The sequence below is a fragment of the Schistocerca cancellata genome, chromosome 5 (assembly GCF_023864275.1).
Source record: "Schistocerca cancellata isolate TAMUIC-IGC-003103 chromosome 5, iqSchCanc2.1, whole genome shotgun sequence".
Taxonomy (NCBI): Eukaryota; Metazoa; Arthropoda; class Insecta; order Orthoptera; family Acrididae; genus Schistocerca; species Schistocerca cancellata.
Window position 1 is genome coordinate 38,169,820 of NC_064630.1, and position 23,770 is coordinate 38,193,589.

A 23,770-nucleotide genomic window follows, 5' to 3' on the forward strand; every position below is an offset into this window, starting at 1 on the left:
GTTCAAACTAAGTTGTGTTACTGACTGTGAAACCCAGTCCAAGTTCTTTACTGTTATTTTCTGCATAGACTCTGAAAACTGTAATGAATCTAAATTCTCCGGATGTCCCCTCATAGTTATATCTCAAATTCCATAGAGCGGTTATGTCAAGTCTGTATCATTCTGTTTCTGAAACAACCAGTCTGACAGCTACCATTTTCCAGAAACTTACCATATTTAACTTCCTACTCCAATTTATTTCCCACTGTTCGTCACCGGGTGTGGGGGAGGGTGGGTGGAGCAGGTTGGGGGCGGGGGGGGGGGGGGAAAGATATCAGTCGTTCCTGAGATTTATTTGATTAGAGGCTTTCGGCTACTAGGAATGTCCCCCCATCTGCATTACGGACTCTCTACAATAAAAGCTCAGCAGTGCGCTGCCAGTCTCGTACTTCTGAGGCAGCAGGATTATTTTCCCAGAGCTCCCTCCATGACAGCAGTCTGGCTTGTTTAATGAAATTGCATGAAATCTTTCATTAAAGAATAATAATAATCAGTTACCATTTTTTAAATTTTTGCTTTTAGTTAATTAATTTGCCTTTCTTTAACTTTCTTCTGTAAGTACGAACTTTGTTGTAGAACCTTTCTCTTATTTACGTGTGGTAATAAAAATTCATTTTCAAAAGAATTACGTACATTTAAAAATTACGTGAACTCATATTAACTGATTAAGAATATTTAGTTGAGAATTAAATCCTTTACATAATTCGGCCTTGGCACACATTTTCTAAATGCAGTGGTTTTTTTTTTAATATTTACTGAATTCTTTCCCGGCGTTAGCTATGGAACACAAGACTGTCTCTATTAGCAGAAAATGGTTAAATATTGCCAAGCCGACATTAATTATCACTGATAAAACATACTTCGCTATACATTTAAGTTATTTGAAAGAACCAAAATTGTTAAATTTCAACATTAACTATCCGCCTACGAATGCACAAATGTATAATTAGTTTAAAATTCATCAGTCTCAGGATCACTGTAAAAGAAGAACATTTTCTTAATTCACTGCTAATTTTTATCTGTTCCCGATTTACGGGTTTGGTTGATTTTTCTTTAGCGGAACAATTTTTTAAATGTGCCGCCGCTGCAAATCGATCGGTCGCGGCACAGCCCAGCAACACCGCTAAAAATGCTGAAAATTCTTTAAATAAATATTATAGATGACATGGGCAAGCTAATTTACATTAATAATACACACTTTTGTTAAATTATGATATATTTAGACCCAACAATAATTCAACTCACATTAGTTTGTAATTTCTCCTCTAATGGCGGCTAAATCTAGATACAGACAAAAGAAGTCTACCCATTCATAAAACGCTTCGTCACAGCTTCCTCTCGCTTTCAGCTCTACACGGAGATGACCAAAGAATACACAGTACGAGGTGCTTTTATACTACTGCTGACTATTAACATTTCTTTGTAATCTCATAACATTATTTTCATCTGGCTAAATTTCACATCTCTGTTATCGCAGATATTGACACATTTCGCAATCACATAATGAATATAGAAATATTACCATCCTAAATACAGAGAGAATATTACTACAAAAAAATATTACAATAATAACAAATGTCTTTTACACAAAATTCAATAATATTTTTTGTTCAATAATTATAGTATATACAAATTGCTCAGAGCGGCGTATATGGTACAAATAAATTTTAGTTCATTAATAGCGTGAGTTTGCCAGGGAACGTTACACTTGCTATATCTGTAGAGTGCTCCGTGTTGCTTAATCTGACTCCTGCAGCAAGGCTTGTGCAGCTTTGTAAGCCCTGCGGTAGCTGCCAGCATAGCCATCTACTTCACAGAAGCACACACATCCTGCCGTCCAGACCTGAAGAAGCGCTCGGTAAGGCAGTGTCCCTGCGAGTTGTAAATTTCATTTGTGGCTCAAATGGTTCAAATGACCGTGAGCACTAAGGGACTTGACGTCTGAGGTCATCAGTCCCCTAGAACTTTTTTTTTGGTCATCAGTCTACTGACTGGTTTGATGCGGCCCGCCACGAATTCCTTTCCTGTGCTAATCTCTTCATATCAGAGTAGCACTTACAACCTACGTCCTCAATTATTTGCTTGACGTATTCCAATCTCTGTCTTCCTCTACAGTTTTTGCCCTCTACAGCTCCCTCTAGTACCGTGGAAGTCATTCCCTCATGTCTTAGCAGATGTCCTATCATCCTGTCCCTTCTCCTTATCAGTGTTTTTCACATATTCATTTCCTCTCCGATTCTGCGTAGAACCTCCTCATTCCTTACCTATAACTTAGAACTACTTAAACCTACCTCACCTAAGGACATCACAAACATCCATGTCCGAGGCGGGATTCGAACCTGCGACCGTAGTGGCTGCGCGGTTCCAGACTGAAGCGCCTTGAATCGCTCGGCCACACCGGCCGGCTCATTTGTGGCCAATATTATAATGAACGTTATTGTACAAGGGTTACTAAGCCACTGTGAAGTTGTGTTAAATGTTTTAAGACGCTCACGATAAAGATTATAGTATTCTGGTGCAATTGTGATTCAAAAAGTATTTATCAAGCAATTAGAGGTTGCGCAGAAACGGTGGATTCTTCGCTTAATGCTCCACAAGCAGACTGCCAAATGGTACTAAGCTGCCTGACGACAATTTGATGCCAGACTCAATCACAAACTTGGAGAAGCAAATGTTAACTGACGACTAGTTCCTGAAGGCATCACGCTCTCTATTAACACTCACGACATTTTGCAAACAGTGACTAATGAGCGCCAGTGGATTGTAGTGTTGCTAAAGAATCAGACGAAGAGCGAGTGCGTCAACAGGGCACCAGTGAGCCCTCATACCAAATATCGTATTAACTCAACAATAAGCCCCCACCGCACAGAAGCTGCAGCCCAAAATTTCGAGGAAGAAGTAAATGAAAATATTTTGCGTGAGAATAAGCCGTACACTCATTGAGAGGAGAAAAATTACCAGAAATTTACTTGTAATTACTTGTAAGATGTAGGTATGTACCGTAAACATTTGTTCCAACTCACGATGCCACACCTTGCCACCTAACATACTGCTAGCACGTTTTGCCTCATTCCGTGTCGTCGCTATCACTACCGGTGTTCACGTCATCACTCTCACTCCCATGATTTTCTCCATTCTCTTCACGCAGTACGTCATCGCCGTCGCCACCCAACGCATTCGATAAGCAGCATTTCTGGAACCCGTCGATGATGGATTCTGACAGCATGGAGGGCCGTGATGGCTTCTTGATCTTACCAGGTGGTATAAGGGCAGGGTCGTCCTCCCGGAGACAGTCAGAATGCATTTTTCGGAGGTTGTTCTTGGCCGGCTTATTTATGGCACCTGCAGTTTTGAAGTCATTCCTCCCTGTATTACGACAAGAACTGCCTTTTGTGCACCAAGTTTATCTCTTACTTCAGCAATAAGGTAACGCATAAAAGCATCCAAATGTAGTATGGCTCTCTTAGCAAGCAGTGCCACAGTTCTGCGATTCGAAACGGTAGACAGCTACTCAAAAAAATCAGCTACACTGTCATGCAGCCCTATTCTTGGCAACAAATTATTAAGGCCTTGGGAAAGTTACCTTTGCCACAATTTTTTTATTACTGGTCCCTCGTAATGAGATACTTTTTGCCCTTAACGTTTCTACTGCCGTATATCTTGGCATGCCATAAAATACTGGCGTTTCTTCAGAACTGCGTCTGATGAAAAGAGTGTGGCTGCCGCGTTCGCAGCTGGATGACGTGCCGCTGAAAGTTAAGCACTCCCTGCTAGGGAGGTACCCTGCACGAACGAAAGCCCTCTCTCCCCATAAACGACGACACCAGCCAACATTCGCACTCAATTGTCCCTGTGGCACGTTTAAGACACCTGCGATTTCCATGCTCTTCAGTTGGATTGTTTCATGTGAGATAGGCATCCCATCTTTCCACTAATCTAATTCACAGGAAAGAACCTTAGTTTCAAGTTCCCGATGTTTGCAATATTTCGGTCCCCTGAATACTTTTCTCGTCGAAACTGCGTTCTTCCATTTCTCTTCTGAGGTAACCCGACTTCGGGCATTAGATTCATCCAGTCCGTACTTTCTTCTGGCCTCTCCGTTCGTTACGGTTTTGGCATAACGCACAACCACAAGTTTAAAGCTTGCATCGTAACTGCGTCGAATTCCTTGGCTTCAAAATGCTCTTCGCTCAAAATTGTCGTTCATGTCGGTAGTGTTAACGCCAATAAAATACCGGTTGCATTGTTACGTAAAAAAATGTCTTGCCCGCAGTTTTCGGTTACATTCATTACTTGCGATATTGCAGATGAGCCTAATTTCTTAACAGCAACGGTATGTAAAACGACAAGGTGTCGGATATAGGCCGCACCCTAACTTTTCGAGGGTGACATTTGGGTAAAAAGTGCGTCTTACCGTCGGGCCAATACTTTAGTCGCGCTATGGTGAATAAGCAGACAGCAGTGTGACTGGTCAGACCAGCTGACGACTGTTGAGCGTACTGGGTGACAACTGCTACCTAAGACATTTGTCACCAAATGTACTAGGGTGCCATTCCAATCCGAAGAAGAGTGCGGTACCATGAAGGACGATTTCGGGCTTTATTGTTTTCGATTAACCAGTGGCGTCTGCTGTGTAAGAGCACAAGAGCACGTGAACACCGTAACTTTTGACATTTTGCTGATTTATTGGTTACTTTTCTTTGAATGCTGTTAAACGTAATGTAAATGCAGTAATCTGAAATACACGGCAGTAGATCTACCGCCATGTGCTACATATTTCACCACTATACTTGGTGAAAGTTGGCATCGGGTCGTGGGCATATCTTCACTTGTGCACGTTTTAAGGACCATCTGCACACGCGCAGCTGGAGTCACATAATTGCCTTACGGACCAAATGAACACAGATTTGATAAACAATGTGCACAGTTCATGGCGTGCACTGCTAGCCATTACCACTCCACTAGACATTTACGTGAGTGCCACCAGGTGGCAGCACACTGCGCCAGACTTTTATCCACATTCGCCATAAATCCCGCTAGGTGGTACCACGCTCGCCAGATATGCAAATTCACAAACTATATACTAAAATTAGATCGGATATCAGTATATGTTATAGTTATACTGAGAGAAAAATATTTTATGGGATTGTGAATGAGATGTAGTACATAAGGTTTTAGATTTTATCGTAGAGTAATCCATTTGAGGTGCTGAAAACCATAAAGCGCATCATAGTCGACTGTGAAACTGTAGCATTTATTCTTGCTTCTGATATCCGTTGATTCCCTCCTTCTTCCCCCCCCCCCCTCCTTCCAGGGCTCCCTCTTTCCCTCCCTTTCCCCCTTCCCTTCTTCCTCCTTTTGCCTTGCCGAACACCTTCTTTTTCCTTTTGACCCCCTCTCCCCCGGGCTTCCAGCTCCTTTTCCCCTCCACTGCTCCCCTCCTACCCCCATCCTGGTTTCCCCTTACCTTCTCTCCCTCCTTTTCTTCCCCCCCCCCTCCTCCCTTCACCTAGTGGTATGTCCCCTTCAGTGCAGTGACTTTTAACGTTTTTTTTTGTGGTGACTGTGTTACTCCAGTGCTGTGGGGAGTGCTACATTCCACCAGCACCAACAGTGTCACCAGCATCATCCGTTTGTGTTCCCACTGGTATTTCTTTGTTTTTCGTGTCAACTCACATTGTTCATTCTTTGCATGTGCGTATGGCTCTCGCTTATGTTGTTTTTAAATCTACAGTTTATACTCATCTATTTTTGTTCATGTTTCTGATTTTTTGTCACTTTATACCATTCTCTGTTATGTGTCTTTTCTCATTTGCCTATGTTTTCTCTGTAACTCTCTTGGCTGAAGAGTGGCGTATTGTGCCACTGCCAGCCTGCCCCTTTTTGGGGAGTGAAATAACAAGGGGGAAAAATCCATTGATCTTGCGGTTTATCTGTACTGTAGGGCCACATTGTACATATATATTTGAATATTCAAGATATTTTGGCCCTTATGGCTCTCAGCGCCTCATTTGTATTCTAGACAAGTGACCTTGCTGCTAGACAGTACTTCTTGAATTTAATCATATCTGCAAAGGGCAGTTTGTGTTTGGAGTTTGTTGTCCACTGTACAGAATCGGATTTCCTGTGGAGTGTCAACATGAACTGTATTGAACCTGTGTTAAGCGGTAACAGAAAAGAAAATTACGAGGAAAAGTTACCTGCAAAGAAACTAGGGCATTCCAGACCAGTTTCGTTGTCTGAGAAAGTGGCAAAATCAAATAGTGTGACTACAAGCGAACATTTAACAAAGAAGTCTATAGTAAGCGTTAAGTCGTTGTGTGGGTGCAAGGCAAGAATGCCTGATTATTAGCCCAGAAGTTAATTCGTTAACTAATACATGAATTAGGGATCTTGTACATTTATCCTAAAAAATAAAAAAAGCACGAAAACTCTCGCTTACACAAAAATGCGAAACGGACAGTAGACAAATCTTAAACATTACTTCGTTCTTGCCATAAACTGTAGTTAATTACGTACAAAACAACGAAACTCCAAAAAAACAATTCTTCCTTTCTTCTTATTATTATTATTGTTATTATTGAGAATGGCTGAAGTTGTATAAATATGTTGTTGAGCATGAGTGTTATACAGCAGGTGCTATTAATATCGCACTTGATATTTATCTGAATTTAAAAATTTGTGAACACCCAGAATGTATATCTACGAGCCGCCACTGCGTTTAACGAAATGCTTGTACCTGTTGCACGGCACGTACGTCGAAAATGCCAGTTGTCAGTGAAGTCTTAATCACTTTGTAATTTTTCCAGACGGGATGTTCGGCGATGATGTGAATATTGTTACGGAGTGATTGAAGTGGGACTGAGCGGCCGGCCGCCTTTTGTCCCCGCAGGGCTCGTACGAGTACGGCCGGCAGCTGGTGCAGGCGGCGCTGGCGCTGCGCCAGTGCTGCCGCCTGGCGACGGCGCCCAACGAGCAGCTGAGCGGCGCGCTGGACGCGGCGTGGCGCCGCCTCGACGCCGCCGCCCAGGAGCACGTGACGCGCCTGCGCGTCTCCGCCGTCTTCCACCGCAGCGTCGACCAGGTGCGGCTCTGGCGCCGAGCGAGCGTGTAGCCACTCCTAACAGAGAGACCAGCCGTTACAGGCGCCACCGTACTCCAGTACCACGAGGTGAAAAAAGTCACGTGATGCCACCCGATACCGTGTCGGGCCTCTTTTTGCCTGGCGTAGTACAGCAACTCGGCAACAAGCCGTTGGATGTCCCCTGCAAAAATATTCAGCCAGACTGCCTCTATTGCCGTCCATTATTGCGAAACTGTTACCAGTCCAGGATTTTGTGCACGAACTGTCCTCTCGACGACGTCCCATTAATGTTCTAGTGATCAGGGTGGCCAAATCATTGACTTGAACTGTCCAGAATGTTCTTCAAACCAATCGCAAACAGCTGTGGCCCAGTAACATGGCGCAATGTCGTCTATAAAATTCCATCGTCATTTGCCTGCAAATGAAGTAGGCGAACGTAACTATTTCCACTCAATTATCGGTTCGTTTGGACCAAGCAGACCCACTTCATTCCACGTAAGCATTATGGTACCACCACCAGCTTTCACAGTGCCTTGTTGACAACTTTGGTCCATGGTTTCGAGGGATGTGCCGCCATACTCGAACCGCACCATACGCTCTTACCGTCTGAAATCGGAACTTGTCTGACCAGGCTACTGTTTATCGTCTAGGGCCCAACTGACTGGATCAAGAGCCCTGGAGAGGTGCTGCAGATGATGTCGTGCTGTTAGCAAAGGCATTCGTGTCGGTCGTCTGCTGCCATACCGCGTTAACAGCAAATTTCCTCACACACACGTTTGTCGAATGTACATCCCTCATTGATTTCTGCGGTTATTTCACACACAGTTGCTACTCTGTTAGCACTGACAATTCCACGCCAATGCCACTGCTCTCGGTCGTTAAGTGAAGGCCGTCGGCCACTGTGTTGTCTGTGGTGAGAGGTGGTGAAATGTGGTACTCTCGGCAGACTCTTGAAAGTGTGGATCTCGGAATATTAAATGACCTAACGATGTTCGAAATGGAATGTCCCATGCATCTACCTCCAGCTACCATTCCGCGTTCAACGTCCGTTAATTATCGTCGTGCGGTCATAATCAAGCAGAATACCTTTTCAGATGAATCACCAGAGTAAAAATGACAGTTCCGCCAATATGCTTCCCTTTTATAGACACATCAAAAAAAGTTTTGCATCACCCCAGTTCCCAGAACTCCTGAAGATAGACGTTGACTGTAGATATTGTATCACAGACACGGTCCCTATGAATGTTCAAAGATGTCACTAAATCCTCCCAAAGATGTAAACAAGCATGCATGAGCAGCGCCTATTAGACGGAGGGGGTCCGACAGCCGATCAGTTTCACTCTATCCACAAGGAACGGGGTAGACGGCTCGTGTTGTGTGTAGTTCAACCACGCCTAGATGGTCAATACCGCGGTTCGATTGCATCCACTTTGTTACTTTCTGCCAGGAAGGGCTCTCAACAAGGGAAGTGTCCAGGTGTCTCGGAGTGAACCGAAGCGGTATTGTTCAGACATGGAGGAGATACAGAGAGACAGGAACTGTAGATGACATGCCTCGCTTAGGCCGCCCGAGGGCTACTACTGCAGTGGATGAACACTGCCTACGGATTATGGCTCGGAGGAACCCTGACAGCAACGCCACCATGTTCAGTAATGCTTTTCGTAGAACCACAGGACGTCGTGTTACGACTCAAACTGTGCGCAATAGGCTGCATGATGCGCAATTTCACTCCCTACGTCCATGGCGAGGTCCATCTTTGCAACAACTACACCATGCAGCGCGGTACACATTGGCCCGAAAACATGCCGAATGGACCGCTCAGGATTGGCATCACGTTCTCTTCACCGATGAGTGTCGCATATGCCTTCAACCTGACAATGGTCGGAGACGTGTTTGGAGGCAACTCGCTCAGGCTGAACGCCTTAGACGCACTGTCCAGCGAGTGCAGCAAGGTGGAGTTTCCCTGCTGTTTTGGGGTGGCGTTATGTCGGGCCGACGTACGCCGCTGGTGGTCATGGAAGGCACCGTAACAGCTGTATGATAGGTGAATGCCATCCTCTGACCGATAATGCAACCATATCGGTAGCATATTGGCGAGACATTCGTCTTCACGGACGACATTTCGCGCCCCCCAATCATGCACATCTTGTGAATGATTTCCCTCAGGATAACGACATCGCTCGACTAGAGCGGCCAGCATGTTCTCCAGAAATGAACCCTATCGAACATGCCAGAGATACATTGAAAAGGGCTGTTTATGGACGACGTGACCCACCAACCACTCTGACGGATCTACGGCGAATCGCCGTTGAGGAGTGGGACAATCTGGACCGACAGTGCCTTGATGAACTTGTGGACAGTATGCCACGACGAATACAGGCATGCATCAATGCAAGAGGACGTGCTACTGGGTATTAGAGGTACCGGTGTGTACAGCAATCTGGACCACCACCTCTGAAAAATGGTTCAAATGGTTCTGAGCACTATGGGACTTAACTACTGAGGTCATCAGTCCCCTAGAACTTAGAAATACTTAAACCTAACTAACCTAAGGACATCAAACACATCCATGCCCGAGGCAGGATTCGAACCTGCGACCGTAGCGGTCACGCGGTTCCAAACTGACGCGCTTAGAACCGCACGGCCACACCGGCCGGCACCAGCTCTGAAGATCTCGCTGTATGGCGGTACAACATGCAATTTATGGTTTTCATGAGCAATAAAAAGGGCGGTAATGGTGTTTATGTTGAGCTCTGTTTCAATTTTCTGTACCGGTTTCGGAACTCTCGGAACCGAGGTGATGCAAAACTTTTTTTTATGTTTGTACCTTGTGTACATGATACTACCGCCATCTGTATATGTGCATATCGCTATCCCATGTGTTCTGTAACCTCAATGTCAGTAGGGTTTATGAAATGCTCTAGCCTCACACAGGTATTATTTCAATTACCCTTCCTCGTATTCCAAGCTGTGAAATGTCAAAATCCTTATAGAGAGTACATAACGACCATTGGGCAAGACCATGTGTATACTCTTTAGATCGTTTCCTGTGGATACATCACCAGTAACACTGTGGTATATTTGCTCATGCTGTGTATCGCTTTTTCCGACTACCATTGATTCTTCCACCATATATATGGTGGAAACACGACGACTACACGAGGGGATGAGTTTACCTGCTGCCCGCACGGGTCTAAGCGAGAGCAGACCTGAGCGCTTTCAACAAGGAAACGAAAACGCCCGTGGCGAGCAGGACAGCTGGCTTCGGTGTCCTCTCTTGTTCATATGGTTCAAATGGCTCTGAGCGTTATGGGACTTAACATCTGTGGTCATCAGTCCCCTAGAACTTAGAACTACTTAAACCTAACTAACCTAAGGACATCACACACATCCATGCCCGAGGCAGGATTCGAACCTGCGACCGTAGCGGTCACGCGGTTCAAGACTGAAGCGCCTAGAACCGCACGGCCACAACGGCCGGCTCTGTTGTTCAGCAGCGAAATCATCTGCCTCATAGAGCTCTCTCAATGTGTTCAATCTTTCATTCTAACATTAATGTTTATGTATAAGATAATTCTTATTCAGTAGGAGATTTTGAAAGGTGTTTTAAAAAATTAGAATTTGAACAAGGTAAGCTTATTAGTGTACTGTCATAACATTTTACATAATCTACCTACTGCTGCTGTGTCCGCCGCTCGTGGTCTCGCGGTAGCGTTCTCGCTTCCCGAGCACGGAGTCCCGGGTTCGATTCCCGGCGGGGTCGGGGATTTTCACCTGCCTCGAGATGACTGGGTGTTTGTGTTGTCCTCATCATTTCATCATCATCCAGGAAAGTGGCGAAATTGGACTGAGCAATGGTTGGGAAATTGTACGGGCGCTGATAACCACGCAGTTGAGCGCCCCACAAACGAAACATCATCATCATAATCTACCTGCTTGATACCGATGCACCGCATTTTTGTGTCATCAAGTACGGTAATTGCAGACTTAGAACGCTGTACAATACATTTTATTGACTAAAGTAAACATCTGTACTCTTTAAAAATTTTATTGAAAAGTTTTTACTGAAATATATGAATAGCAAATGTATAGTTAGCTGCAGCCCATCAGACGACTTCCACTTGTGTATAACTTCCTCATGTAGAATGACTGACAGTCTTGTTTCTACAGTGGAGAGGTAGAACCCCAGAAAGTGTTTTATGGTATGACATCACTTTATCAAAGGATGAACAAAATTACTGCTGCCATTACTACTACTGCTGCTACTACTACTACTACTACTGTATTTTAATTTCCATGTAATCTGCATAACTTCTGTTTCAACTTTTAAACTTATTTATCGCTGAGGATGGTAGATACAGGCTGAAAATGGTCACTCAGTTTGAAATTATTGTGATTGTACCGATAAATAATTTTTAGTAAAGTTTCTAGTGACGTCATGGAAGGCCCTCTAAGGTTAAGGCAAAACCAGATTGTGGATTGCAGCTTTTACTGAACTGTAGTCGACTTAGGAAAGGGCACCCAAACGTAATGATTACTGGGTGTGCTGGAAAGTGATTCCTACAGCGGGGCCCGCATCTCGTGGTCGTGCGGTAGCGTTCTCGCTTCCCACGCCCGGGTTCCCGGGTTCGATTCCCGGCGGGGTCAGGGATTTTCTCTGCCTCGTGATGGCTGGGTGTTGTGTGCTGTCCTTAGGTTAGTTAGGTTTAAGTAGTTCTAAGTTCTAGGGGACTGATGACCATAGATGTTAAGTCCCATAGTGCTCAGAGCCATTTGAACCATTTTGAACCTACAGCGGGTCACCATTATCAGTCGCAATCGCAACGACGCAGTTACCTGTTTACTCCAGCATTCTCTCATGCCATACACGATGGATCCCAAAAGAGCTGAGGTAAGTGCAGCGCATCTGTAAAGAAAGTAGCAGAAAGAAGGGCTGCGACCAGTTCTAGAGCCCAGCTCCAGCGTTTGGAGTCCATACAAAGTGGGAGGGACGCCAGACATTGTGTGATTTCAGTTGCACGCTGCTAGGAGTGTAACAGATCTGCATAGCACAACACAAGTCGAACAGGTACACAGGGAAATTAAATTGAGAATCTTTGGAAGAAAGGCGACTTTGTTCTCGTGAAATCTTACTTGCTAAATTTAGAGAATCAGAAGCTGAAGAATACTGTGAAAATGATTTTGCTGCTTGCATCATGTAACAGGTGGACAAATCATGAGAATAATATAACTGAGATTACGGCACATGCAGAACCAATAAAGAGTCAATCCAAAGCGAATGGAAAGCGACGCCGGCCGGAGTGGCCGAGCGGTTCTAGGCACTACAGTCCGGAACCGCGCGACCGCTACAGTCGAAGGTTCGAATCCTGCCCCGGGGAATGGATGTGTGTGGTGTCCTTAGGTTAGTTAGGTTTAAGTAGTTCTAAGTTGTAAGGGACTGATGACCTCAGAAGTTAACTCCCATAGTGCTCAGAGCCATTGGAACCATTTTGGAAAGCGACAGAAAATCACAAATATTGGTATCAAGTATGATCCTACTTTTACGGAATTTCTAGATTTAGGTAAGGTTTTTGACAATGTTGCCTGGAACACCCTCATTGAAATTCTAAAGCTCTCAGGGATACAAATACGTGGAGTGAATGTTATCCACATTATCTACAACTTGTACAGAACCCACACTGTAGTTACATGAGTGGAATGACTTGAAAGAGAATCAGTAGGTGAGAAGGGAGTGAAACAGGATTGTAGCCAATCCTCAGTGTTATTGGGTCTGCATAGTTAGCTGGCTCTAAAGGAAAAAGGATAGAAATTTGGACAGTTAAAGTTGAAGGACAAGATATAAAGTTTAAGGTTTCCCAGTGGCATAATTCTGTCGGAAATGGGAAAGGCTTTGAAGAGCAGTTGAATGGAATGGATAGCATCTTGAAAATAGATTAGATGAAAATCGGGATTAGCCGAGCGGTCTGAGACGCTGCAGTCATGGACTGTGCGGCTGGTCCCGGCGGAGGTTCGAGTCCTCCCTCGGGTATGGGTGTGTGTGTGTTTGCCCTTAGGATAATTTAGGTTAAGTAGTGTGTAAGCTTAGGGACTGATGACTTTAGCAGTTAAGTCCCATAAGATTTCACACACATTTGAACATTTTTGATGAAAATCGACAAAAGTAAAACATGGGCAATGGAATGTTGTTGAATGAAATAATAAGATGCTAAGGGCATTACATTAGGACTAAATGTAATAGATGAGTGTTGCTACTTGCACAGCAAAACAACGGCAAAGCAAAGAGGACTAAAGTGTCGAGTGGCAGTAGCAAAAAGTACAGTTCTGGAAAAGAAGGCTTGGAGATGTTTTCTGAATGTTTGTGTCTGGAATGCGGCCTTGTATCGGAGGGAAATGTGGATGATAATGAGTTCAGACAAGACGACAATAAAAGATATAACTTGGTAGAGAAGAAGTTTATGGCACAACATGACTAAAAACTACGTAAAGGTTGAAAGCACACGTTCTGATGCTAGAAGGAATCATGAGTTTGGTAGTGCAGGGGGTAGTGCAGGGGGATGTGAGTGGGAGAGGGCGTAAAATTGTAGATGCAGAGCAAGGCTTGATTACAGGAAGCGGGTTCTAATGGATGTAGGTTGCAGAGATGAAGAGGATTCCACAGGAAAGACTGTTATGGGAATGCGCATCAGACTAGGAGTAGTCTTCAGACCACAACAACAAGACAGACGTATAAATTCATCCTCCAGCTAAAATTCCAAACAAAGAAGGTACAAGTCCTAAGGCCACAAACATCGTATTACACGTACATTAATCTCCTTTTATTCTTAATCAGTAGTTCTGTCTATAAGTGTCAAATTCCTCAATAAACGATGCTGTAATAAAAAGAGGCCAACCTCTGCGACACCTCGTTGCAGCATATCCTACATCCACGGGTCGCCAAGTCTTCTTACCACACATGCCTGCGTTCCACTTACAGCACTGCGAGCAGCTGAGGGAGCTGATCGCAGAGGCGTCCGGCGCGGCGCCGGCTGCCCAGGAGGAGGCGGCGGGGGCGTGCCGGAGGGCGCGGGCCCAGCGGCTGCTGGCGGCGCGCGAGAAGCTGTTGCTGGAGGTGGGCCGCATGGTGCGGCTGGGCCGCCTGCTCAGGACCAGGCTGCGAGAGCCGCTGGCCGCCAGCGACAGGTGAGGCCTGCCTGCCGAGCCTGCAGCGAGAGAGAGGCCGCCGCTAGAGGCGGGCGACCAGGTGCTGTTAGTGCGAGGCGTGGACTCGACTAATGTCTCAAGTAGTACACCGTTGATCCTGCACGGCTGTCCATAAATCCGTAAACTACGAAAGGGGGGGGGGGGTGTCGAGATCTCTTCCGAAGACATCCCAGATACATCTGTGTCTGGGGAGTTAGGTGGCCAGCTTGTAACCTCCCCCTCACTTATCGACCTTAATGACGGTAAAAATTAAACCGCGTGTACCTAATGGAAATTTGGGAAAAGCAATCGACAGCGAAGTTAATCTGTCGGTAAAAAGGGAGGAAAGGGTTACATCTAAATCAACGAAAGAATGCAAATGAAACTGGTGGAAATTAATTTTGAAAAGGGGTAAAGTTAATAAAGAAAAATAAATGTGCAGCCGTTACGTTAACAATTAACTAGCGGTAATTATATATTTGAGATTTGGGGGAAATTACGGTCGCCAGTCCTAAGGACAATTACTATAGTAACTGAAAAAGAAAGGTTATTACACATATAATTAGCATTAGAGGCGTGGCAACTGAAGGTTGACACGTGTTGTGTGAAAACTGAAAGTTTGTCAGAAGTAATAAATTTCGCTACACTCTGACTTAATTTAGCAAAAGAATTAATAAAGCCGGAAAATCGAAAGTTAATTTAGTGACTGAAGTTAATAGTGAGCTTTCTTTCTGAAGCACATCGAAATTCAGTAAAATGCGGTTAGTCTTGGACTACCTCAACAATCATTTCAAAAGCTACTTGAATCTATGCAATTTAGAAATAAGAGATTTAACTTTGAACTTGAATTAAATGATTCTGAACAATTAACAATAGTAAAATTTAGTACGTACCAAGCTGAGCTGCAGTCACAGGTAAGCTAAAATATGGTAACAAAACTCGCACTCTTAATTTGTGCTTGTGTAATCTAAACATTGTAGCCATCTATGAATACCTTAACTGAACTTTGAAATTAAAGCAGTGAAGTGGAATAATATTACTTTAATGCTGGCGTTTGAATTTCAACGACACTCGGGTTCATTCCGGAAAAGGAAGGGACACTACTTGGTAATGCAATTGGGACAATGAGCAGCAAATGTTCATGCTAAGTTGCTGTAATTTTGTGAGGCAAATGCAACAATTTTAAAAGCTCAGTTCTCCCATACAGTTCTAAAACTTTACGTGCTTCCAGTCTTCCTTGTTGGTTGATTGAAGGTTCGAAGTCGTCGGTCGAGAAGGTGGTGACAATCATTCATTGTCAGCTGTAGCTGTTGCAGAAGCTGGATGTTGGCGCGCCTTCCTCTCGACACGGTCTCTAGCCGAAACGGGCTCTTGATGTGCGCTAGCTAATGCTTCCCGTCCGCGACACCATGTCAGAAACTGACATAGCAAGTCGAGCGCAATTACATGCTGGCAAACCGCGAAAGTGCGGCAACTCGCGGGAGCGTCACTCAACACACCTGCTCCACCCCCTCTACTCCAGCCTGACTCCGCTCTGCCCGCGCTCCACGCGGCAGAGTTAACACTACCAAAGATCCTACACACTTTGGTTCTCCACACGACCTACCGATGTAACCGTTCGATAGCATAATTTTCCCTAGGCAAGACCCAGCGTTAAAATACAAATACTATTTACAAAACAAAACAATCATACAGCGACATAAATGCATAAATATATACATACAAATAGTAAAACAATTACTGTACAATATATAAAGGCACAGAAATGTCATATCTTCAGGTAACAAAAGCCGGCCGCGGTGGTCTAGCGGTTCTGGCGCTGCAGTCCGGAACCGCGGGACTGCTACGGTCGCAGGTTCGAATCCTGCCTCGGGCATGGGTGTGTGTGATGTACTTAGGTTAGTTAGGTTTAAGTAGTTCTAAGTTCTAGGGGACTTATGATCTAAGATGTTGACTCCCATAGTGCTCAGAGCCATTTTTGAGGTAACAAAAATAAGGAAAAAAATTTATATTACAATAGATGTAAATAGGAGGATATGCATTTCCGGCGTTACAGGCTGTCGCATTGTCCTGCTGGTATTGCCAATGTCCGTCGGAATGGACAACGGTCATAAATGGATGCAGGTGAACTGACAGGATGGTTACCTACATGTCAGCTGTCAGACTCGTATCTAGACGTACCAGGGTCCCGTATCACTCCAACTGCACACACCCCACACTATCACAGAGCCTCCATCAGCTTGAACAGTCCCCTGCTGACATGCAGGGTCCATGCATTTATGAGGTTGTGTCCATACCCGTACACGTCCATCCATACAATTTGAAACGAGACTCGTCCGACGAGGCAACATGTCTCCAGTCATCAACAGTCCAATGTCGGTGTTGATGGGCCCAGGCGAGGTATAAAGCTTTGTGTTGTGCAGTCATAAAGGGTACACGAGTGGGCCTTCGGCTCCGAAAGCCCATATCGATGATGTTTTGTTGAATGGTTCTCACACTGACACTTGTTGACGGCCGAACATTGAAATCTGCAGCAGTTTGTGGAAGGGTTGCACTTCTGTCACGCTGAACGATCCTCTTCAGTCGTCGTTGATCCCTTTCTTTCAGGATCTTTTTCCGGCCGCAGCGATATCGGAGATTTGATGTTTTACCGGATTCCTGATATCCACGGTGCACTCGTGAAATGGTCGCACAGGAAAATCCCCACTTCATCGCTACCTCAGAGACGCTGTGTCCCATCGCTATAACACCGCGTCCAAACTCACTTAAATACTGATAACCTGACATTACAGCAGCAGCAACAATTGCGCCAGTCACTTGTCTTATATAGGCGCTGGCGACCGCAGCGCCGTATTGTGCCTGTTTACACATCTCTGTAATTGAATACGCATGCCTATACCAGTTTCTTTGCCGCTTCAATCTAGAATGCATTAGACGTGTACTAACAATACTTTCGTCAGGCCGTGACATGTTCGTCTCACTCATTCTTGAGTGGTTATTCAGAAGACACTAACTTTTTAGTGTGAAGTATTCATTTCTTTGTTTTGTTCTTACTGTCACGTCTCTGCTTACAGAGGATGTATACCATTCAGTTTCCACACAATAAATTTTCTATGGTTGCTGCAATCCCCATTGCTTAATTTTCATTGCCGATATAACTGCTTAAGAGTCGCATAAAAAGTCTCATTGTCTGTTTCCATCTATCTACATGACTACTCTGCGCCGGCCTGAGTGGCAGAGCGATTCTAGGCGCTTCAGTCTGGAACCGCGCGACCGCTACGGTCGCAGGTTCGAATCCTGTCTCGGGCCTGGATGTGTGTGATGTCCTTAGGTTAGTTAGGTTTAAGTAGTTCTAAGTTCTAGGGGACTGATGACCCCAGATGTTAAGTCGCATAGTGCTCAGAGCCATTTGAACCATTTGACTACTCTGCAATTCACACATTAAGTGCGTGGCATAGGGTTCACTGAACCACTTCCACACTACTTCTCTACCTTAACACTCTTGAACACCTAAATCTTTCCATGTGAGCATTTTTTTCTGTTATTGTATTACGATAATCATTTCACCCTACATTGCTGGGCATCTAAAAAATATTTTCGCATTCGGGGAGAGAAGGTTGGACAATGAAATTTCGTAGAAAGATCTATTCACAATTAACAACATCTTTGTTTTAATTATTGCCAACCCAACTCATGTATCATATGCATGACACTCTCTACCCTATTTCGTGATAGTACAAAATGAGCTGCGCTTCTTTGAACGTTTCCGATATCCTCTTTACAAGTGCAGAACTTTTTTCGGAGGCTGTGCTACATTTTTCCTTACTCATAGTCTGGTTTCAGCTGTTTATACTGTTCTCAAGAAGTTCTATTAAAAGAAAGTTCAACACTCTCCAAGGACTCGACTCAGTGGTGAGCGACCACTCATATTTTCTTCTGAATGTTGGCTACACAATTAATATACTTATTCTTTTGGCTTGCCATTGCTTTGCCATTCTATTGAAAGCATCACTGCCGATGTTCACAGATGTTGCTTGTGATGTGTGACTGGGGAATATGGGGATATCTCACACTTTTGACAGTGAATGATATCTATGAGGCTCAAACTGGCAGCCAGTTGGATCTAGGTAACGATCCTCAAAAGCTCAAGTTTAAACTTTGATATGACATGCCTTATGAAGAGAGCACAGCGTATCAGTTATCTTAGTAGAAGCTGAACCTTCACTTCTTTTTATTCCTTTAGTAATGGCTGATCGCCACTCAAATCTTTCTCACGAAAATATACTCGTATTTACATTTTAAGACTATGTTCTTTTACCGTTAACAGGAGAATATCTGTGATGAATTCTAGAAACTCTCTTCCTCTCGTGGTAAAGGAATGAGAAGAAGCTGACATCTGACAAGAGAAACACCGATGACGGCCTCCAATAGTGCGCCAACAGATTCCTTCTCAGATCGATGTTGTTGGATTACCACCAGCTGCATAAAGCGTAGGGTGGAGAATGGCTAATACGCAGCTTGACATTGACTTCTGGGATATCTCGACAGACAACTGAAGTTTATACGTATGAGTGAAAAACAAACTTATATTTGCACATAACGGCTGAGATCGCCTTTGTTCTTCAAGTGGTCTTAAAAATAAAAATTTTATTCTATAAATATTCTAATGAGGTAAGCTCTTGAGTTTTCGTACTGTTTAGTGCCAGGACTTTCTTTTCTATTTGGGTTTACCGTCCTATGTGCAACAACGGCGTTACAATTTAAGCAAATTGCGCCTTGACTCTGACAGTAGCCAGGTAAGGTAGAACAGATGGCGAGCGACTAACCCAGCGCTATCCCACAGTGATGGAAGGAGAGCATGGAATAGTGAGATCCAATTAACCGTGATTTTGGTCCTTACAAAATGGCTCTGAGCACTATGGGACTTAACATCTGTGGTCATCAGTCCCCTAGAACTTAGAACTACTTAAACCTAACTAACCTAAGGACATCACACACATCCATGCCCGAGGCAGGATTCGAACCTGCGACCGTAGCTGTCCCGCGGTTCCGGACTGAGCGCCTAGAACCGCTAGACCACCGCGGCCGGCATTTTGGTCCTTACAACACCCGGTAACAATTTTAGCGGCCAAATCCTGTGTCAGGAATTTCAGTAATGTTAGGCTCGGCAGGCCCTTCTTAAACAATTGTTTGAGTGTAATTATAGTAGAAAGTTCGATCCTTCTCAATATGTCAGCCTAGACCTGTCTTTCTTACTCCCTCACTTATTCCGTTTCATTCAGTTATCTTTCATCGAGCGCCAGACAACACAGATTCCCTAGAGGATAAGATTTTATACCAAGAATAAGATTTTTACAACAAATAATAAACGTTACACATTTCATGTGCGCACAAACTTAAAACTACCCTACTTGAAATATGTACCTGTATATAATAATGACGTTTTTAGTGTTAAAACCTGATCAGACGAATTTCCTGTAACGCTCATACAGTTATACTGAGGGTTATAAAAATACACGTTTATATTATTAAGAGTATACCTATCTACATGTATGTAACTCAGTATCATTGTATTACTTCAGCATTTACTTATTTATAAACAGATTTAAGTTTAACAGACCCACAGCTCTGGCATATCCAAATCTTACCTCTCTTTCTCGCAATATTTTCATCCTCTGCATCTCTGAATCCCAGCCAAAACATATGATTTTACCACTATTGGCAACATAATTATTGCACTTAATGTTTGTAACATTTCATCTGATTACGTAAGCGAGTAATGAAGTTGAGATAAATAAATTTGACAGAAAAAAATTGTATACAATTTAATCAGAAACAGTCTTGTTTGCAGTTTGTTCTTTTATTAACAGCACGTTTCACCTTCGGAGGGCATCTTCAGATTACCGAAAAAATTTTCTTTTTATAACATTTTAGAACCAGGAAACCGATCTGTGCTATACTGAACCACGCATCGAATCAGATGAACCCGCAAAGACGTTTTCCTTTTACAACATTTTATAAATCATAAAACGACTTTATTATGGTCTTTGTGGGTTGTTTTGCTATACGTTCTCCGGACTTCGAAATAATGTTTCTGCTTTTCCTATGCGTTCTTTGCGCCTAATGCTTAGACACCGTCTTTGTTTACGTATTTTTTAACAGTGAATGGTAAGAATAAACGTGTTGTTTCATTCGATATGAATAACAGACACGGTAAAACCTAACGTAAAACGCTCACATTTAAAATAAAAGTATACATATTTCCATGATTGCTTATTCTGTATTTAAGTGAAGGTGACTGCAGCATTAAAAATGGAGGGCATTTGTCAATTTGCCATATGCAGTGAAACATTACAACACAGAAAGCCGTACACTCAGTGCGTTAGTGGGTAAGTGTCAGTGACGTGCCGCAGTGGTCAGCATACGGGATTCATATTCGGGATGACGACGGTTCAAATCCCTGTCCGGCCATCCAGATTTAAGTTTTCGGTGATTTTCCTAAATCGCTTAAGGCATGGATTCTTCGAAAGGCGCGTGGTTCCTTCCCGACCCTTCAGTAAGCCGACCTTCCGCTCTGTCTCCAGTGACTCGCTGTCGATGGGACGTTAAGCTGAAACCAATCTGCCTACCTAAGATTGCGCAGATACGACGATCGATCCTCAGTCAGCAACGGGATTTTTCTTGTCATTTTTCACTTACTGCAAGTCTACCCATGACTTGTTACTGACATGTCTTGCAGCACACGAGGGGGGGGGGGGGGCAGGGTGAGGGGGGTGGGGGTGAGCGTACGCTGCCCTGTACGACCCTTAAAACTTGCTGGGCTAGTTATTTAAAATCTCTGAGCAGGACAAGGTCATAGCACCTCCATAACTACTTTAGTAGGACTATACCTACAAAAGAATTGTGGTGTTCAGTTCAATCCAGTGACTGATGACGGTTTTCCCCTTAAAATAAATCAATGCTTCTCTAAGGTGAATGCGTTTAATATCGTGTACACGCGAGAGGGACTGTAATTTTTCTAATTAGTCTACCGTCCAAAGCAACAGCAGTCAGCCTGGTCCCTGCACGCCACTAGTGGGCGTTCCAGCTGTCTTTGTAGACGGTAGGTGCTGAGAGTTTAAAAATGTTTTCATCAGGGTTCCATAAATTTTTGAGACAACGTGTCTGGCGAGTAATTATTATTATATGCTTTAACTATAGGCAACTACACTTTAAAATTTTATAAAGTTACTTCCCTACTTCGTAAAACACCATTACTGTGAAACCAGTAGTGGTTAGAAAAAGTTACTTGTAACAGAATAAGAAAAGTGGGTGATAATTAAAAAGGGTAGCTACCCCTGGTCGATAGCGTTAGCGGGTTGCAGAGACAACGGTCGTAAGACAATGTTTTAAATATTGTTCCTACGACGTTTCTCAATACTTGGAACGGGTCGTCAACAGGTTTAAGTTTCACGCCAGCAAATTAAAATTGCACTGGATGTTTTCTGTACGTTTATGTACACAGCATAAAGTTTCTTATTCCCAATAAACTCTGAAGGTATTATTTATCGTTTGGCACATACAGCTGATTGCTGTGTACTCCATTTGAGTTCAAAAATGTTCAAATGTGTGTGAAATCTTATGGGACTTAATTGCTAAGGTCATCAGTCCCTAAGCTTACACACTACTTAACGTAAATTATGCTAAGAACAAACACACGCACACCCATGCCCGAGGGAGGACAGTCCATGATTGAGGCGCCTCACACCGCTCGGCTAATCCCGCGCGGCTCCATTTGAGTTCTGGATATGCACTTTGTCGAGTCTAGCCTGTGGATGGCGTATGGCAAATTCCATTTTGAAACAGGATGCCACAGCGAACGCGCTTCGTTGGCCCATTCCGCGTTCCACTTAGTCTACAGACTCAGTGAGTCCTTAGGTACTGAGGGATTTCTAGATATTCTTCGATGTAAAGTTTATCAATCCAGCGTATCAGAATAATTTGTTAGCTGCCTGTTGGGTAGTATTTTTCGACGCTTTCGTACGAGTGCAGTTCGCCTTCCGAGTTGTGGTTGTTCAACATCGGAGAGTAATGGTAGCCAGTTGAATAAAATGGACTTCTAAAGACAAAACGTTGTATGACGAGAATGTCAGCATGTTAGGATGTAGTACTGTGGTTGCAACATCAGAGAATGTGAAGGTGACAAGGGCCACTGCATGATTATCAATAATGGTGCGATTTCATACAATCACTACTTTGGTTACTCAGGTTTGTCGACGTCTAAACTATGCATATAAATGTCACAAATGCGCTTCAACAAACGCTGATGTTGTTATGGACAGTAATTTAAAATACCTCTTCCCTGTGGAATATATTACTTACGTTACGTCTGTTGGCGTTGCAATGAGGCCTAGTACGAACTGGAAGCATAACGTAGCACTTTTGTAATATGTCAGCAAGAAAAGTATTTCACTCACACAGCCCATCACAGGCTTGTCCGCAGCTCGTGGTCGTGCGGTAGCGTTCTCGCTTCCCGCGCCCGGGTTCCCGGATTCGATTCCCGGCGGGGTCAGGGATTTTCTCTGCCTCGTGATGACTGGGTGTTGTGTGATGTCCTTAGCTTAGTTAGGTTTAAGTAGTTCTCAGTTCTAGGGGACTGATGACCATAGATGTTAAGTCCCATAGTGCTCAGAGCCATTTGAACCATCACAGGCTTGCGTCTCTCGTATGTCTTCCTGAATAAAGAGCTAAAACTGTAACAACAAAAATAGTCACGAAAGGCGATTTACTTCTTCAAGTTTTAACATATATTCTGCTCTGTATTGGACGAGAACTAACTTCTTTTTCAAAAGTTTCACAGGACTACTTTAATCTTATGAGACTTGACGTTGTCACTTCGTGCACGCTGTATAACCTAATAAAATACGTTTTCAATAAAATTGTCTTGATCGCACTAAACATAACGATTGTGTTGAGAGGTTTTGACGGCTGAGCATTTATCACCAGAGCTCTAATAAAAATGTCACGTGTCGTATTCCTTACTGAGTGTTTACATGACGACATACGTTTATCAAAAGCCGTTCTGCGTTGCGAATGTATATACACTTTGCATCTATTTTCAAACGCGCTTACGAAAGAGCTTAATGTTATTTACTAACCAGATCGTTATAGGCATTTAGAAAGAACTACTGCGGAAACCAGTGAAACGATAGCCTCGAAGAGTTTGCAGAAATGGCAAGCTTTCTCTGGCACTTGATATTATTGGAGTCTCTGTGGTTCCCGTTCGATTTAACGAACAAGCGGCCTTTGTGCCGTCCCGTCGCGTTTGTGTGCTGTGTTTGAGACATCCCGTCCTCTCAGGGGCGAGCGCTTCCTCGCCGCAGGAACAGACGCCGGCGGTAAACTGTTTACGCGCCTTCCCACCAAGCGCCGCTGCTCGCTCCCATCCTATTGAACAAACTGTTTACAACCGCGATGCACTGCTTCACC

At 43.9% G+C, this 23,770-nt stretch overlaps 1 protein-coding gene across 1 annotated transcript in view; it reads left to right on the plus strand.

The window, feature by feature from the left end:
- The window catches only part of LOC126187459 (titin), a 947,541-nt gene that overhangs the window by 55,332 nt on the left and 868,439 nt on the right, over window positions 1–23,770 (plus strand). Inside the window, exons 5-6 of the mRNA XM_049928552.1 lie at window positions 6,932–7,123; window positions 14,097–14,302. Of these exons, the coding sequence (XP_049784509.1) occupies window positions 6,932–7,123; window positions 14,097–14,302 (398 nt within the window). The remainder of the gene's footprint in view (window positions 1–6,931; window positions 7,124–14,096; window positions 14,303–23,770) is intronic.